General features: G+C 37.3%; 1 protein-coding gene across 3 annotated transcripts in view; it reads left to right on the top strand.

Annotated features, from left to right (window-relative positions):
* Positions 1-3263: 3263 nt before the first annotated feature.
* Positions 3264-18211, top strand: part of LOC115762632 (gamma-aminobutyric acid receptor subunit beta) — a 33971-nt gene continuing 19023 nt past the window's right edge. For all 3 annotated transcript variants that reach the window (XM_030704936.1, XM_030704935.1, XM_030704934.1), the window contains exons 1-3: positions 3264-4081; positions 14672-14769; positions 15029-15096. In XM_030704936.1, the coding sequence (XP_030560796.1) occupies positions 3942-4081; positions 14672-14769; positions 15029-15096 (306 nt within the window). In that variant the 5' untranslated portion in view covers positions 3264-3941. The remainder of the gene's footprint in view (positions 4082-14671; positions 14770-15028; positions 15097-18211) is intronic.

The raw sequence follows: 18211 nt of genomic DNA, 5'->3' as shown, positions 1-18211 counted from the left end.
ACATACTATACATACTATACATACTATACATACTATACATACTATACATACTATACATACTATACATACTATACATACTATACATACTATACATACTATAAATACTATACATACTTAAGCCCTAGCATATGGCAATATCTCTAGCTCTTATAGTTCTCGAGATGGTCAGACTCATGCGGACAGCCAGACGGACGATAGACATACTCATCTTTTGATGCTGATCAAGCATATAAATGCCTGATAAGCTTAGAGATGGCTCCTTCTGCTTTCTTCTCCTTCTACCTACATTTGCACAAATCTCTTCTGCCCTTTATACCCTTTTTTAATGGGTTTGGGGTATAAGAACATCCCGTTTTGTAGCTCATCAAATATGTAAAACTCATTAATAACTCTTACAAAGACAAAGGCCCGTTTTAGCTGCAGCTTATATATAGAACAACTGATATTCATATCAAAATTAATTAATATAGCAGAAAACTCTTCATCCAGACTCTGTACAGTGCATTGTGTATGCTTACATACATGTGCATGTGCTTATGTAATTTATTTGGCAAAGGCAAAGGCTTAGCTCGCATGTTTTTTAACAAGTTGAACAACAGCAACAGCCATGGCAACAATGCACACACACTCACACACACATACAACAAAATAACAACAAAAACAACAACAATTTAGCGGCTGGCACCAAATTTAAATCCTTTGCCAGCAAATGCAATCAAAGCAACGAGGCAGGCAAAATTTTGAAAGCAAAAGCCACACACACACATATGTAATACAAGCACACACACACACAAAAGCAATTAACGAGATATGTGTAGGAGAATTTTGCAAAAACATAAAAAGCATATTACAATGCGTGGGCGAAAGGACGTGCCGCCGGAAGGAGCCAAAGCGGCATACAAATCAAATGCGCTTAGAAAAAAAAAAACAAAACAAATAAAAGCTAAAATTAAAAAAAAAAAAAGAATAACACACACACAACAATACAAAAGAAAAAGGCCTAACACACAACACACACACACACACACACACACACGCACACACACACACACACACAGAGCTAGCAGCTAGTGGCAGGAGCCAAGTAGCAAGCGTTTATGCTAAACAGAGTGTAACTGCCGGGGTTGCCACAGTTTGCCAGTGACATTTTCTGCAAAAGCCAAGTCCAAAAGGGAACAAAAACATGGCCCAAAGCGCACAGCACGGCTAAAGCGACAGACAGCAGCAAAGAGAGAGAGAGAGAGAGAGAGAGAGAGAGAGAGCGAGGCGAAACGAGCTTGCAGCCATAGCATACTTACAGGCGCTGCGCTCTCTCTTACTCTCGCTCTCTCTTTCTCTTGCATACAGGCTCAGGCTATTTTTGGCTTCATTGCGCTCTCTCGCTGCTCGCGCTAAGCTCTCGCGTTCACAGCCTGGCGCTGAACAACTGTCAACGGTTCTGGTCCCGTTGGCCAACACGGCCAAACGGCTTTCAAACGCGCAGCTGAGAAAATGTAACGGACGGCAAGCAGCAGGGCAGAAATAAAAATAAATATAAAAATAAAATAAAAAAAAACTAATATATCTAAGGAAGACGAAAGCTGAAGAAGTAGAAGAAGCAGAAGTGGCAAAAAACCAAACAAAATTACAAGTATACAAAAGAGCCTGCTCATAACTCTCTGTGTGTGCGTGTGTGTGTGTGTGTGTGTGCAAGCTTGTGTGCATGTGTGCTTTTATGTGTGTCAGTGTGCCTGCGTGCCTGTGTGTGAGTGCGTACTTATGTGTGTCAGTAGACTTTTACGCATATGCATAGATTTACTTCGAAACGTACGAAGCTGAACAAATTTGAATTTAAGCCAGCTGCGCCCCAACTAAGCCGTTATTTATATATATACATATATTTATATAATATATAAAATGCTTAATTAAAAATAATAAACTTGAAACAACTGAAAGTCCAGACATTCGAAAAAGTGAACTAAAATATAAAACAAAATTCGGAATATCAAAAAAAACTACAGACGAAAATTCATATGTAAAATACAACAAAATTTTTGGAATATATAAAAAATATTGAAACTAGAACTAAAATAACAATTTAAACGACAAAAAAATTAAATAAACAATATATCTTGTATCTTGGCAAAATAATAAAATTAAATTTAACAAAATTAAAATTAAATAAATAAATATTTATAAATATTAATTAAATAATGAAATAATATAAAAAAAACGTAAATTGGATAATAAACATACCTACATAAATTAAAAAAAAATTAAATAATACAAAATGGTCATAAAGCAATTATTTTGATTGGAGCTAATTTCTAAAAATGAGGTCTAAATAAAAAATTATAAGTCAATTAAGACGTTATAAAAACTAAATAACATAAACAATATAAATTATTAAATAAATAAATAAACAAATAGAAATTAATTAATTAATAAATAAAAAAAATATCAAAATTAATTATACAAATTGTATAAAATATGCAAGTTTAACTAATGTGTGCTTTTAATAAATAGTTAAAAAAAATACAAAAAAAAAAAAACTATTGAACAAAATGAAATAAAAAATATAGAAATGTTTCAATATTAATTCTAAAAATTTGCAGTGTTTATGAAGTAATATAAACTAAGAAAAAGAACACACAAAATTATTGGAACCAAAAATCGTAGTAACAATGTCAAAAGTTAAAGCCAAAGGCAAAACAAACAAACGAACAATTCCCAAACCAAACACATAAAATGAGACAAGTCGCCTGCAACAACAACAACAATAACAACATCAAGAGCAAAAACAACAACAATAGGCGCTGGTTACAGGTCGAGGACAATAAAGGCGCCGTGGTACAATAACAATAAGCAGGACATTAAACAGGCAATGGAATGGAGCGTCTATTTGGATGACGAACTGAAGGACCGTAAGCCAGGGATAAAGATGAACAGCATACCGAACAGAGTCTAGGCACGCATACGCAGCACATAAAATGTGCACACTGAACAAACGTAAAAGGCTCAATGACCACAGAGAAAAGTAATTAAAAGAATATAAAAAAAGCAGACAGACTTCAAGAAGAAGGCAAACAGAAAGTTAACGGATGAGCGCATCAAAACGGAGGTGGGCTAACAACAACAGCAACAACTTTGGAGCAGCAACTGGCAATTGATGTGGCCGAGGACAACAGCGCGCAGCAGAGCAACAACCGACACGAGAGCAACAGCGAGGCAGCAGCAGGAGCAGCAGCAGGAGGCAGTTGGAGCAGGAATAGGAACAGGAACAGTGGCTCATGCCAGTCTGGCCATACCGAGTCCAATTGAACTTGAATCTATATCGGATTCGGTTGTGTTGTGTCAGCTTCTGATGCTACTCGTGCTGGCATTGTTCTGGTTGAGCTACGCCTGGCCGCGCAGTCAAACGATCTCTCACTGGCAGCGCATGCATTGAGACACAACAAGCAGACAATTTGCAAAATTAAACACACACATAACACACACACACACACATACACACACATACACACTCACACGCATGCACTGATGTACTGACTGAATGCCTCGCTGCCTAAAACAACCAACTAACTCACTGACTGAGAGACTAGAGCGCCACAAGAGATAAGAGAAGTTAAGGAAGAAGCTAGCTAGAGCAGAAGACTCAACTCAACTGTACCAGAGGAAGCAGAAGAAGCTTTACTTAACTAATTACTGCAACTGTAACTAAAACATCAACTAAAACTTACTTTATAAACAACAACCAAAAAAAAAAATATAAAACAAAACCAACCTTTTTAATGCCACGCAACTAACTAAAGCAAACGATAACAACAACAACAAGATTTTTAACTAAGCAATAATACGCACCCACGACTAACAATAACAACCTTCCAAACTTTGTGACTTTGCCACGCACCACAACAACAACAACAACAACAACAAGAAAAGCAACAACAACTTGCACCACCATGAGTGTTTCAGCAATGGATAAATTAACTATACTGACGCCCCGCACCCGCACACCCCTGCTAACAATTTGGCTGGCCATTAACATGGCGCTAATCGTACAGGAGACGGGCCCCAAACGGAGCACCACAGTGCAATCTGCGTAAGTTTTGATTGAGCTAATTGATTGATTGCTTACTTAATATTTAGTTGTCGCACGAAAGATAGATTACGCTTGCAATCATGTTCAAACCGGCATTGAACTGATTCTAGTACATACTATTACAACTTGATTGATGAACTAGTTGATTGATTGAGCGATTGATGTAGAAAGTCAACATTTAACTGACGTATAAGATATTGATTATCCTCAAAATCTGGCATTAAAGTGAATTGTGGCTGCCGTAGGAGGAATTGACAAGGCTTAAAATCAGGTTTAAGCAATAAAAAGTTGATTGAACTCATTGAATGATTGATTGGTCTATTAATTGATGTAAAAACATCACATTAAGTTGACGCATAAGAGATTGATTATTAAGGCTCGCCCTGATTTTGTATTTGTTCTTGTATGTTAGTAGAACCTGATTGAACCAATTATTTGATTGATTGATCATATTTAGCTGTCGTATGAGAGATTAATTATGCTTAAAATCAGGCTCAGGCCACATTTGAATTGGATCTTGAACGAAGTTTTGCTATCAGCTGTAAGTCTTGATTGAACCAATTGACTGATTGATTGATTTATTAATTGATCTAACAGCTTCACTTGTAGTTGTCGCATTGGAGATTGATTATACGCCAAACCAGGTTCAAGTCTCTTTTGTACTAGTTCTAGAACAAAGTTATACTACAATAAGTGGAACTTGGTGAAACCAATTAGATGATTGACAGATTGATGCAAAAACTTCATATTTAACTGTTGCATGATGCATAGGTTTAGTTCAAAATCAGTCTCAAACCTCCTTTTTGTGCTACTTAAAACGGTGATTTACTGAAGAGGCAAATTTACGGTTAAAAATCATGCCAAAATATATAGATACCCCTACTAAACTTTAAATTTCCATAACTTTTCGATATCTTACCTTGGAAAGGTATTGCCCTCTGGGTTGCCAAAATTTATGAATATTGGCATGTCATATTTGTTCGACTTGTTTTGTATCATGTAGCCCACATTCCAATTATCATAACTTGTCCAAGTTTTGTCATATGTTAATCTTGGCTTTAAAAATATATGCATATGATTAATAAAGTCGCAAAAGAATCTTTCTGCTTATGCATTATGATGTATTATTAAAAAACGCTTGAGTTGAATATTTTAATAGAAATAAATTTATTGTTGCGGCACTTTGCTGCATTGCACAACTGCAGCGGCCCCTGTGTGTGTGTGTGTGTGTGTGTGTGTGTGTGGTGTGTGCCCCAATGGAGTCATAGTTCATGATAATTTATGATTATACAAAATAAGTTGACTGCAAAATGCGCAACGTGTAAAAGCTGAGCCTCGGAGCTGGTCAACTGGGCTAATTAGGCGCAATGACAGCTTGTTTCGAGCGGGTCAACAGTAAACTACTACAGTGAACACTAAAGCTGAGGACTACTTTTTTTTTTTTTTTAAATGAATGTGGGCAATTTATTAAGCTCGTCATCGTCACATTTGCATGTGGCGGCTATTAAAATGCGACGGACCTGAAAAATGACAACTGCCTGGCGCAGCGCTTGTAATTACCAACTAGTTGAAGGGCTGGCTGGGCAGATGGGTTGGGGTTGGCTTGGGCATTTGTTGAAAGTGTGTTCTGGTTGTTTGGTTTGGTTTTCGAAAGGTGCATGCGACATATTTGATTAGCGGCCCAAAAGAATTGTACACAATTTGTGGCATTTGGCAATGTTTTTCTTTGCCTTTTCGAGTTAACGCTCATTAGGCCATATTTAGGTGCAGCCCTGCAGGACGGCAACAGTGCTGGCAATTGTCGCTAAAAAAAAAAGTAGCTGCATTTATGCAGTGCTTGAAGTAGAGCGGAGCTCGAACTTACTCGAACGAGTTCGAGTTCGAGTTGCTTTAGTTGCAGACAGAAAAAAATTGAGTCTGTTGACTCGAACGAGAGCTCAGGTCAATCTTAAAAGTAAGCCGAAGCTGATGGAGCAAGCGAGCTCTAAGCTCGAATATTTTCGGTTATATTCAAGCTTATGGTACATACATGTCTTATCTTACATTGACACAACACCAGCCCGGTTAGATCGAACATGTTGCTGACTCGGGCAGCTTGAAAATGTTGCTAAGCAGCTCGAACTTTGTTTGTATGAACGGGTTGGGTGAAGAGTTTATTCGAACACTGTTTAGCCTGTCGGTTTTCAGCTAAGTCGATTGAGTATTCGAGTTTGATAAAATCAATCCAAGAATATTTAAAACCAACTCAAGCCTATTCTTTAGAAAGCTAAATATATTTCTAAATAGCTTAATAGAAACTTAATAATATAAGCCTGCATACCTCAACTAATTCTTTCGAACAAGCTCTGAATATAGCCAAATTTAGCTAGAAAACGGCTGAGTTCGCAGCACATACACAGACAAGATTTGCATAAGCCGCCCAAACAGGCAATTTAAGTAAATCAAAAGGTTTGAGGGCAAACTCCAGCGGCGGATAGGCGACTGCCACTAACTAGGAACTGAGACGTACAAATGCACGTTTATGGGCTTAGCTGATCGCGTGTGCTGCTACAAAACAACACGGGGTCAGAGGGCAAACAGGCGAATGGCGGCAGGCAAAGGCAAAGGCAAGAGGCAAATGTCGTGGAAATGTGGCAAGTGGCACGACTTTAGCACAGTTGGCTGCTTATTTGGGCCAGGCGGTGCGGCATTAGAGTTGAGTTTACGCCACTTTTTCATGCAACATTGCACAGGCGACACGGCCACACACACACACACACACACACACACACACACACACACACACACACACACACACACACACACACACACACACACAGATACCGTGCAGCCTTGCACACACACGCGCGCAGCTGCCGCTAAGAAAGGTTAAAGGCCAAAGCAACACAACGACACAATTTGCCCGCACAAAAGTCCAACGTCTGCTGCTCACTTTTAGACCCTTCAACTTCCTGCCTGCCTGGCTGCCTCCTGGAGGAGACTGGGCACATGGACTCGGACTCGGACACGGACTGGCACTGGTAGCTGCTGTTGCCTCTATCTCCCGCTGTGTGCCCCGTTGTGCAGCACTTGCCACACAAGTGCGCACTTCACTTGCAATTTATTGATGGCAGATAATGCCGAAGTGCCAGCGACAAAGCAACACCGCCCAGCTGACGACAGAAGCAGCAGCAGAAGCCTGTGTGTGTGTGTGTGTGGCAGGCTGCAGCATTCAGCAAAAAAAATAATAAAAAACTTAGTATCGAAGTTGCAATACCCTTCAAAGTAGCACACAGCTTCGACATATTTCTATTCCAGGCCGCAACAGCAAATATTACAAAAGTGTTGTGGAGTCTGAACCAGCAACCTTACGCTTGCTAGTCCGACCTTTTTTTTCCATGGCAGCTATATGATATAGAAGCTCGGTATGATTATTCGAATAAAAACTAATAAGCTGCAGATATACGAAAAGTGCAGTAGGGTATGAACCAGTGACCTCACGCTTGCTAGTTCGACTCGCAGGCTTCTGATGCCATATACATATATAAATTCAGTTTCATTAAGATAACAACCGTATATTCCTTATGATTGTCACCTGCTGAGCGTTACATATTCCATGCCAAAAGTGCGACTACCCTCAGGTAGGGTATAACGAAAATCATCGCTGGCTGGAGACGTTGGCAGCAGCTGCGACAACAGCTCGCCGTCGAGTGCCATTGAGCGTAAATTGTTGTTCCTTCACATTTTGAGGATGATTGAGAATATCCACAAAGGGGCTGCTTCCAAGCAAAAAGGGGGCCTTTTAGGGTCGCAGTTCAGCCAGCCGCTGCCATTTTCTATTCGCTTTTCAAATATTTAATAAAGCCCAGACACGGCAACTTCACAATCTATATATTTTTCTTTCATTTTTTTTTTTTTTTTTTTTTTGTGTGCCAGCCTTTTTCTCTGTTCAAATGTATCTCGTAATGCAATTCGACCAGCAACTATTTTTGCTAGCCTCGCTGCTATTTGCCCTAGCCTGGTTTTTTTTATAGTCTATCTCCCTCTCCCTCTCCCCCTCTCTCTCTCTCTCTCTCTCTCTCTCTGTGTGCTGTCTGTTGATGTTCATTTGGAAAATGTCAAGGACTTGTCAAAGTAATGCAATTTTTTATGCATTTTCCTCACTTTTAGCTGTCACATCAATTGAATTTCAAATTTGATTTTATCAAAGAACAAATCATTGTGAAGGCTGTAGAACGGGTTAGCCCATAAGGACATATAAGTAAGAGTATACAGATCTATATTGAAAAAAGTGTTTGTCCCGAGAGACTGACTGACTGACTGACTGACTGATTGACTGACTGACTGAGAGAGCAGAGCCCACACGCTTAGACTTTGGAAGCTGAAATATATATGAATGTTGCCTTTTGGGTTGAATGTGTGCACTCCGTCGGGTTTTTGTAAAATGCGACCTCACAATAAAGAAAACTGTGGTCAAAGTTTGAAGAAGCGTTGAACTAACAAGCATGAGGTCGCTTGAAAATAAAGCCTCTAACAACAATACTCAAAATGTTTCTTTGAAAACAGTTAAGGGTTCGAGCTCCCGCAAAGAATCTAATTTTTCAAAAAAAGTAAAGCTTATCTTAATATAAAACTAGAATGCAAACTTGTTAGCCATGCATCAGTATGCCATATTGGAAGTCTTTTATTGATATAACTAAGCAATACTCATCATAAACTCTCTATAAAGCATACTATATTTAGAAGACTTTTCTACTATATATAGAAAAAGTTTATTGTGTCCCACGAGTCTAATTGAGCCAAATATAGCAATTGGTTTAATTGACCTTTGATTACTTATAATAAGCTGTCCGGCTTGAGGTTTATGTTAGTTATTTGTTATTTAAATATAAGTAACAGCAAGGTAATAACTCCTCAAACTGAGCAGGTTGTTGGCAAACTGAACAACAGAAGGTTTGCAAACGCCTTGTTGTCCCCCTTTCGAAGCCTTAACTTGTTGAGAATTACAAAAGTTAAGCAATGGGACAAGCAAAGCGCAGATATCAAAGTCTTCTCTTTCTGTGTTTGAGCCAGAAAAACTGTGCCAATTATTTATTTATTTGCCAAAATCTACTCGACAAAAGCTCTCAATATTTGTTTATTCATTTTTAGTCAGATAATCCACAAAACTTTTATATTATATCTTTAATTTTCCGTTAACTTGTTGCTTTAATATTTTTATGTGCTCTTCCAAACATGTTGTCACATCCACATAAAATCCTACTTTCCGTTGGTCTTTTTTTTTACCACTAAATGATGTTGCCTGTGTGTGCATGGGCGTGGTCAGCGCCAAACATGTTTATCCGGCCATTTTTTTTCCCGGCCCCGGCCCCGCACGTGCCGCACATCAGCTTCAGCTGTGGAATATGTTTATTTTTAGGAAACGTCAGGCATCAAGTTATCACTTTATTAAAAACGCTTAGTCACATGTTGGGTATCACAATTGCCGCGTAAAAGTCCAGAGTCACTTACACACACACACACACACTCATACAAAGACGCAGCGTTTTACTGCGCAAAATAAAGGCCTTTGCCAAAGTTGTGCTTATCTTGGCGCTGGCATTGCCGTTGCCAGCTAGACTTTTGTCTGACATGGGTGTCCCGGATTTAAAGAGAGAGAGAGAGAGAGCGAGAGAGTGAGAGAGGGTGAGAGTACGAGGAAGGTGGGGCATGCTGACTGGCAGCAAGATAATGTTAGCTAGCTGTTTTTTCGCATTTCCGCTTTGTTTTAACATAACACTTGAATTTATGCAATGGCGCGTGTCCAACGCAGCGTATACGTAATGGGCCAGTGCTCAAAGTGCCACTAAAAACGACAACGGCAACAACAACAACCACAACCACAACAACAACAACAGTAAAAATAACAACAATAGCAACGGCAACAAACAATAACAAAGATATTTCTTACATTTTCATTTGCGGGCGAGCAGCATAAGTTACGCAGCCACCAATGTTGGGGCGTTGCCACAGGCACACACACACACACATAAACACACACAGAAACTCACACACACAGCAGCTTCAGATAAGACAACAAACTGTGTGGCCAGCGATAATATGGCGGATGGTGTTGGCATAACACTCGGCGACACGTTTTGGGCCTGGACCATGCTCACTCCTGCGCATGACATGCCTTTCTTATAGCTCATCGTTTTTGTTGTTGTTGTTGTTTTCGTAACTGTTACAGCTTTTATTGTGCTGCTGCTGCTTGAAACTTGTGCAAGCCACTTTGCAATTTTGTGTTGCAAAAAGCGTTGCCTACTTATGCGCGCATTTATTGCATGCAACGCGCACAATGGTCCAAATGTGCTAAATAAAATTAATAATGCAGATCTTAAAAGAAGTTCTTATGTCTTATTGTCATTTGTGTTAAAAGTAAACATAAATTCGTTAGTTTATGTACAAATAGGTAGCTCTTGCAGAATGCGAAGGAAAGCTTGTTAATGCATAGTTGAAGAGAAGTTCTATTTATTTTCTGTTAGCATTTCTATTCAATGTAACTTAAAGATTTTTAGTTTATTTATCTTAACAAAAATTGGAAAAATAAAAGCCTACTATGGGCATAATGGGCGCTTGATACGCCAAAAGAAAGCTTGTTAAGGCAGAGTTGTAGCAAAGTTCTAACAACTTCTTGTGGTCATTGTTTTTCAAAAAAAGTGTATAAATAATGGGCACAATAGACACTTTTCGCGAATAAAAAACTAATATATGAGACACTTGAAAAGACTTGAGAAACTTTGTGTACAAAAAAATACATACGGTTCTTGAAGCAAAATTCGGACTTTTTGTAATCATTTCGTTTGCTTATTGAATTAATTAATTAAATATTGTTTTTGTGCTTTATCTATATGAATAAATGTAATACAATTTATTCTATAGTTAGATCTAACATAATAAAATAAATCTAAATAGATTGTTTATTGTAAATTGATCCAAAATATCGATTGGATGAGACCTTCGCAATTTCCTCCGCATACGGAATCCTTCAATTCTGCGTCCCTTTAGAGTACACTTAGGCAGCCAGATTGGGATGATTGCGTAAGAAACGAACAACATTTTTAGCTTATTTGAAAAGCGCTCACTTTTCATATTTACTTTTCGTTCTGTTTCGAAAGCGATATTATTGAAACTAACCAAAAATGGGACGAGAAAACAGTCAAATTCAAAGCTTTCAAGGAGTGCGGCTTTTTTCACACAAAATTGCAAAAAAGAATTATCAGAAGTATAAAAAGATGCACTCCATAAGTATGCATTACATACATCAGATGCTTTCTATCTGCATACAGGGCATCGGCTAGTCGAGCAATTTCCATTTGTCACACAAAACTCACAGGGTTTTACAATAAGATAACAATCAGTCAATACTACTTATGTGTATCTGCATGTCTCAATAGGCAAATATTTGGACGCTGCTTCAATATTTTCTAGTGCACTCAATAACAAGTGTCACATACATACACACAGACCCCCCCACACACACACACACACATATATACACTCACACATGTGTGCACACATGTCTGTTTTGTAGAGTGTGTCCCGCGCGCAGCTGCATAAATAAGTTGATCAAATGTGGCATAATAATTAGTTCAGCTGGCTTGCCAGCTCATTTGCATATTACGTTTACGCCACGCTGCCAACAGGCCACGCCCCAATTTTGTCTATGGCAAATGCGAGGCGCGCTCTGCAAGCAATTGCCGCGACAAGCTGTCAGCGGGTAAGATTAAAATTTTGATGACATTGTTTGTTGTTCTTGTTTTTCGTTATGTTCTTTTTTTTCGAGTGGAAAAACAAATATTGCGCATACGCAGCGGTGTACGGCATCGAAGTGCTCGCACGCTCACAATGCTGTCATTTCTTAGACTCAAATCAAATAGCAATCAAAACTTTTTCATTATCCACAAAGCACAGGCAAACCGCATATCAACTGTTGTCAGGCCATTGCAGAAGCTACCAGCTAGAAGCCATATCTATATATATATATATACATATATATATAAATAATACTTATACACACATAAATACATATTTATAAATAGGCTGCCATTTTTTTCGCGTCGGCTTTTGCTTTAATGCCAACGCTGCGTATACACAAAAGCCGACAGCAGGCGAGACAGTGAGAGCTGCGAGCGGGGACAGAGAGAGGGAGAGAGACAGAGAGAGAGAGAGAGAGAGAGAGAGAGAGCAAGAGAGAGGGAGAGAGAGAGGGCGGGGAGAAAGGGTCTATGTGCCTTGATTACAGTTTGCAGCTGGCTCCTAAATTAAAAACAATTCAGCTCTAATAATAATTAGCTCAAAAGGTGAAATTTCAAATTTGCGTACAGAAATGCTAAAATGAAAACAAAAATTTAAAAAAAAAATTAAATAAAAGTGCTTTTATCGGGACTGTTCGACTAGCATATACCCTGAACCTACTTATAACAAGAATCTAACTTTGCATGCATGCATACATACACTGGCTTTTTTTGTTCTTCTCTTGACTACATATTCCATATTCCATAAGGGAAAGCCATGCTGGATTAACTCGAGTATTTATCATGCAATTTTTATAAAATTTTTATGTATACCAGAGAGCAAGGTTGAACCCACAATAAACATTTGTTTTCCAATTATGAAGGATTCAGGGAAAGGTTTCCAAAAAGTGAATAAACCTGTGTATCTAGCTCTAATAATCTGCGAGCTATGGGAGAAGAATGGAAAAAGATATCCAAAGAAAATAACATGATCCAACCGCATTTGATACAGAAGGAAATAGATATTTAAGATCAAATGTCTCTAGCTTCTTGGTCTTCCAAGTTCGGAAGATGGACAGACAGACGGACATGCGTATGCATACATATAATATCTGGAAACGGCGATATCTCCATCAATGTGTTACAAATTGAATGAGAAACTAGCAATACCCTCTAGAAGGGCATAAAAACGCAAACACTTTTGAACTGCGCGCGCGCACAAAACAGAAGAAAGTAACTCATATTGGCTGTTTATTTGCAGGCGTAACTTTTATTAAATTGTGATTTCGCTCACGCACACACAACAGCAGCAAGCACACATACACATACACACACACACACACACTCACGCATACATGCAGACTTGAGTGTATAGCCGAGCAGCGAGACAGTTAAAATGCCAACAAACGCGCTTTAATAGCACAGTTTAGCGCAGAATAGACGCAAATAAACACAGTCATGGTTGTGCCTTCAGCGCCAGGGACTTGCCATAAATAATACACACACAAGCACACACACGTACACTCTCGCATGTGTAAGCACACATGTATATATATATATGTATATGCATTCACATAAATAAATATTCGTATGTGCCTGGCTATGGGTTGTGGCAGCCCGTTTGACTGTTTGACTTTGCGTGGGTGTGTGCACTTGATGCCAAATAAAGTAAATGTGGCACAAAAGCACACACACACACACACCCCAACACACACACGTACGCACACACATAGAAATATACACATATGCAGGCACACACACGCACATGCACACACATACCTGCAGCAGCCGTTTCCATTTCATCCGCTTTCATACCCCACAGCCATAAAATGTCTGGAAAAATAACAACAAGGGCTTAATAAAGTTGTATAAATGTAGATAACAGCCAAGAGGAGGCATTTCCCAGCATATAGAGCATACAGCTATATCGTCTAGCCATGTTTGCCTAGCTGTTGCCACATTCTCAACAAAAATGAAATCTAGGTTTCTATACAAAGCAATTTTATTTTTCCTCTAACTGTGAACAAAATCAAATCTTATTACAATAAAAAACTGTATTACATCTCCCCACGCGATCTCTTTCCAGCCGCTTACAAAAAAAAATATGCACATTTGATTCTAATTATATTTTATATATTGTAAAATTTTTGACCTCGTTTTTGTCTTTTAAATCTAATAACTAGAAAAAAGTCATATGTGGCTTTATATCTGCCACTTGCATTTTCCTAATATTCTTTCGAGCGACGCCGGATAACTACCTCTAGTACTACACTCCTCTACTAATTCAGAGCATACTTCAGAGTCGGCCGAATTGTGTTACTATACTATATTATATAGCTGTTAAAACCAGAGTTTTTCTATGCATATCTAGTTATTATTTTAGGCAATTGGGTATACACGTTCACTCGTAGTTCCCATTTAGTTTATGTAAAGCGTTTGTGTTAGAATTTTGACTTATGTCTGGCCATATATAGGATATTTTAGGGTACCATTTATATCTGGAGGCTAAACCATGAACTAAAAGCCAAACCTTATCGGTTGAGTTTTGAGCAAATTATGGGCGTGGCCCATGTCTATATAGGATATTAATTGCTTAACGAGCCTCGCTGTTAGCCACATATCTTGTCAACATCCTGCAAATATTGTCAACCTCAATATCATATAGCTTATATAGGAACAATCGGCTAGAAATATACCTCTATTGTATTGCACAGCGTATTTAATATTCGTTGTGCCACAGCTAGCTGCTTTTGTTATTATTATAAGTATAGCTTATTTTCATATGATTACACTTAATTTATTTAACATGCATTTTCTCTTCTCTTCCCCTCTTTAGAACTGGCGGCGGCAGCATGTTGGGTGACGTAAACATATCCGCTATACTCGACTCCTTTAGTGTTAGTTATGACAAAAGAGTAAGACCCAATTATGGTGGTAAGTACAAGCGTCATATTTAAATACAACAACTAGTTAAACACACTAAATAGGGTTAGTTAACGCGACTTGAACGTGGGCGGGCACAACGTATATTCCATATCATATATATTATTTAGTATAGTTCAATATTAGCTGAACTAATTCATATACAACTGACTGTTAACTGTTAAGTAGCGTTATTTTGTTCGCATATAAAAAATATATCTATATATTTATATATATATAACCATGCCAAAACAAACTGTACGTGTTTCAGGACCTCCTGTCGAAGTCGGAGTCACCATGTATGTGCTATCAATCAGCTCGCTCTCAGAAGTGAAAATGGTACAAACTAAATGACCTTTGTACCTTTAAGCTCTTAAAACTCTCTCTCTCTCTCTCTTTGTCTCGCTCGCATAATCTCTCTCTCTCTCTATTGTCTCTGTTGTTGAAATATAATTTATTTTGTATCTGACTTTTTCACTTTACTTTAAACATTCAATTTGTGCCACACGATGCTTTAGTTTGTTGCCAAAAAAAAAAAAACAAGAAACACATTATAAAGAAACACGTTATATTCACACATACACACACACACACACACACACTACTTTTTCTTTTTAATATACGAATTTCTAGAACAATTTTGATACTATTTTTTAATGTACTTGTTTCTTCTGCCTTTACTTAAGTTATGATGAGTTCTTTTTCGTTTATAATTTAGCTCAACTTATTTAAACTTCTCGTAGGTTTCTCCAGTTAGTGCTGACTCGTATTAGGTTGAGCTATGAACTAAACTTTTCTAAAAACTAGGTACCTTAAGTAGCCAAATCCAAACGTGAGGCTGCACTCAGTTAATTCGAATAAAATTAAAAAAAAAAAAAACAAATCATATTCTCTCTCTTAGTAACTGTGAACTAAAAACTAACTAAAGATTGGCAATGCTTTTTTCTTCTTTCTAACAATACGAATTCACGCTTTTATTTAGTGTGTTAAATTTTGAAACGAGTTTCTCTCTGTGTGTTTGTGTCGTTGACAATTTGAGTACAATTTGTAATTGGTGCAGCACAGATAGCAAGCTTTACCACCCAATTACCCCCCCGCCAACAGCTCTTACAGTCTATTCCCAACAAAATATATAGAAATTCATGCCATTCATAACAATTTTATCCCAATTTCCTTCCCCTCCACACGCCCACACACTCACACAATGAAAGCAAAACTTACTTGCGTTCACTTCATGGTCTTTTTGTGTTCGTCTACTTCTACTTCTTCTTCTTGTTTTTATAGGATCACACACATATCATACAAAGCTTTTAAGATACATTTTCTTAACTTGCAGCTGCCAACCATTCAGAACAATTCAAAGCTTTTCCAAATGGTGTGTTAAATCCGCTATCACAGCAAAAAGAATACAAAAATATATTTTCTTATGTTACGCTAGACTTTATTATGAATATATTCGAAATACACTTTAAAAAAAATACATAGCTTTCATATAGCTGGGCCTTAAAAGTATATAAAAAAGAAACAAAACTCAAATAGTTGATTTGGTTTTCATTCGGCGCGTGCAACAAGACAAAAGCAAAACCTTTGCACACTTTTAGAAAATATGTAGAAACAAATTATGAATCAAAAACTAAGAAAAACGCGCACAACTGTACATTGTATATTTAATTTTGCTAATGAAAATTAAACAGCCACAAATAAAAATCGGATTTAAGTGTAAAAAACTAATATTAAACTGAACTCTGGAATGCAGGCTGTACTTTTCGACGCTTGACGCTTGCAATTCCCAACAAGTCAAAGCTTCGAAAGGGTTACCAGACAATTACAATCTTAACAAAATCTGTTGATGATCGAAAACGTGGGATTTTTGTTAGTTATAAAACAAATTGAACATAATTGCCCTCAAGTCTCAGTTCAGCTTAATATTAGCATAAAATATATTTACATGCGGGTTATAATAAAAAGAATTTTAAGGCATACTGCCAGCTCTTGGTAGTTGACAGTGACAGCAATAAGTCTCTGTCTATGTTATTTTTGCAATGGTGTGCGTGTAATTTACTTAATATTTATGTTGGGCTCCACACTAACAACAACAACTACAAACAACAAACAACGTTTTAGTACAACAACAAGAACAACTAAAAAAAAAAAAAACAACGACAATTTGAATAGATAAAGAAAAAAGAAAACAAACAAACCCTCAACCTGTCTGTGTGTGTGTATATGTTGCAGGTCCCCCTGTGGAGGTCGGCGTCACAATGTATGTCCTCAGTATCAGTTCGGTTTCGGAAGTTCTCATGGTACATACCAACCAAATATACCAAATAAAAAAAAAAAAACATTTCCAAAAATAAATTTTAAAAAATTTAAACAAAAAGTGAAAATCAACTTTTCTGTTTCATAAAATCAATCAAAAGTTAAATCAAAAAAAATATATATATATATCATATGTCAACTTCTTAATTTAACTCTCTAACAACTCTGTACCCCAGCTATCTACCCAACTCTCTCTGTCTCTCTCTCTCTCTCATTCTCTCTCTCTCTCTCTCTTAGTCTCTCTTCTCTGCCTTTACTCTTGCTTAACACACATTTTGTGTACACATTTGTTCGTTATTAATTTCGCTATGTTCACATTTATTTTTATTTATTTGTAAATCATAATCTTTTGGTTTTCAAACATTCGAGGCAAATCGCAAAATTTCCAATGCATATATACCCATTATACAATATCTAAACATTATTAAATATATATAAACATATATTCTAAAAAAAATTGTAACAATTAAATGTTGTGTTCATAATTGTTTTTGCAATGCCGTCAGTTTGTCATTGAGCCAAAATAAAGTACAATCGGTTGAAAACACACACACATATTGCATAAAATTTGGCATAATTAACTCTTTTTTACAAGTCTAAAATTTAAACACATCTCTTATAATCGAGTAGGTCTTTTGAATCGGTTCAACTTTCCATTTTCTATACTATGCGCTGCTCCTGCTTAAAAACTCAACGCTTTAAATTCGTAGAAACATGTTGTATACCCTTGTTATTAAGAAAACATCTCCGATGCCATAAAGTATATATTTTCAAGATCAGCATTATTAGCCTAGTCTGTTTAGCCGTCTGTCTGTTTCTACACGAACTAGTCTTAAGCTAAAGCTATACTAAGTATACTTTACACTTTCTGTCTAATATAGCACTATAGCATGCTTCTTATACTTCTTGCAAAGCAAGGTTGTATCTAAACAAAAGAGTGTCGACTGAAAAATATGTTTTTTTTATGGAAAATGTTCCTATTTCTCACTCATATCTTCTCCAAACTCAGCAATTGCGAGCTCTGTCAAGCTCCTCACATATCTGCAAGCAGTCAGTCATATTTCTACAAGGGTATTCAATCTTCGGCTTGCTGAAGATAGCCATTTATAGTTCTTATAATATTTAGTTTATTATA

The sequence above is a fragment of the Drosophila novamexicana genome, unplaced genomic scaffold (genome assembly GCF_003285875.2).
Source record: "Drosophila novamexicana strain 15010-1031.04,08,12 unplaced genomic scaffold, DnovRS2.1 tig00000644-arrow-pilon, whole genome shotgun sequence".
In the NCBI taxonomy this organism is placed as follows: domain Eukaryota; kingdom Metazoa; phylum Arthropoda; class Insecta; order Diptera; family Drosophilidae; genus Drosophila; species Drosophila novamexicana.
Note: the sequence above shows the minus strand (reverse complement) of the source record. Positions and strands in the feature narration are given on the sequence as shown.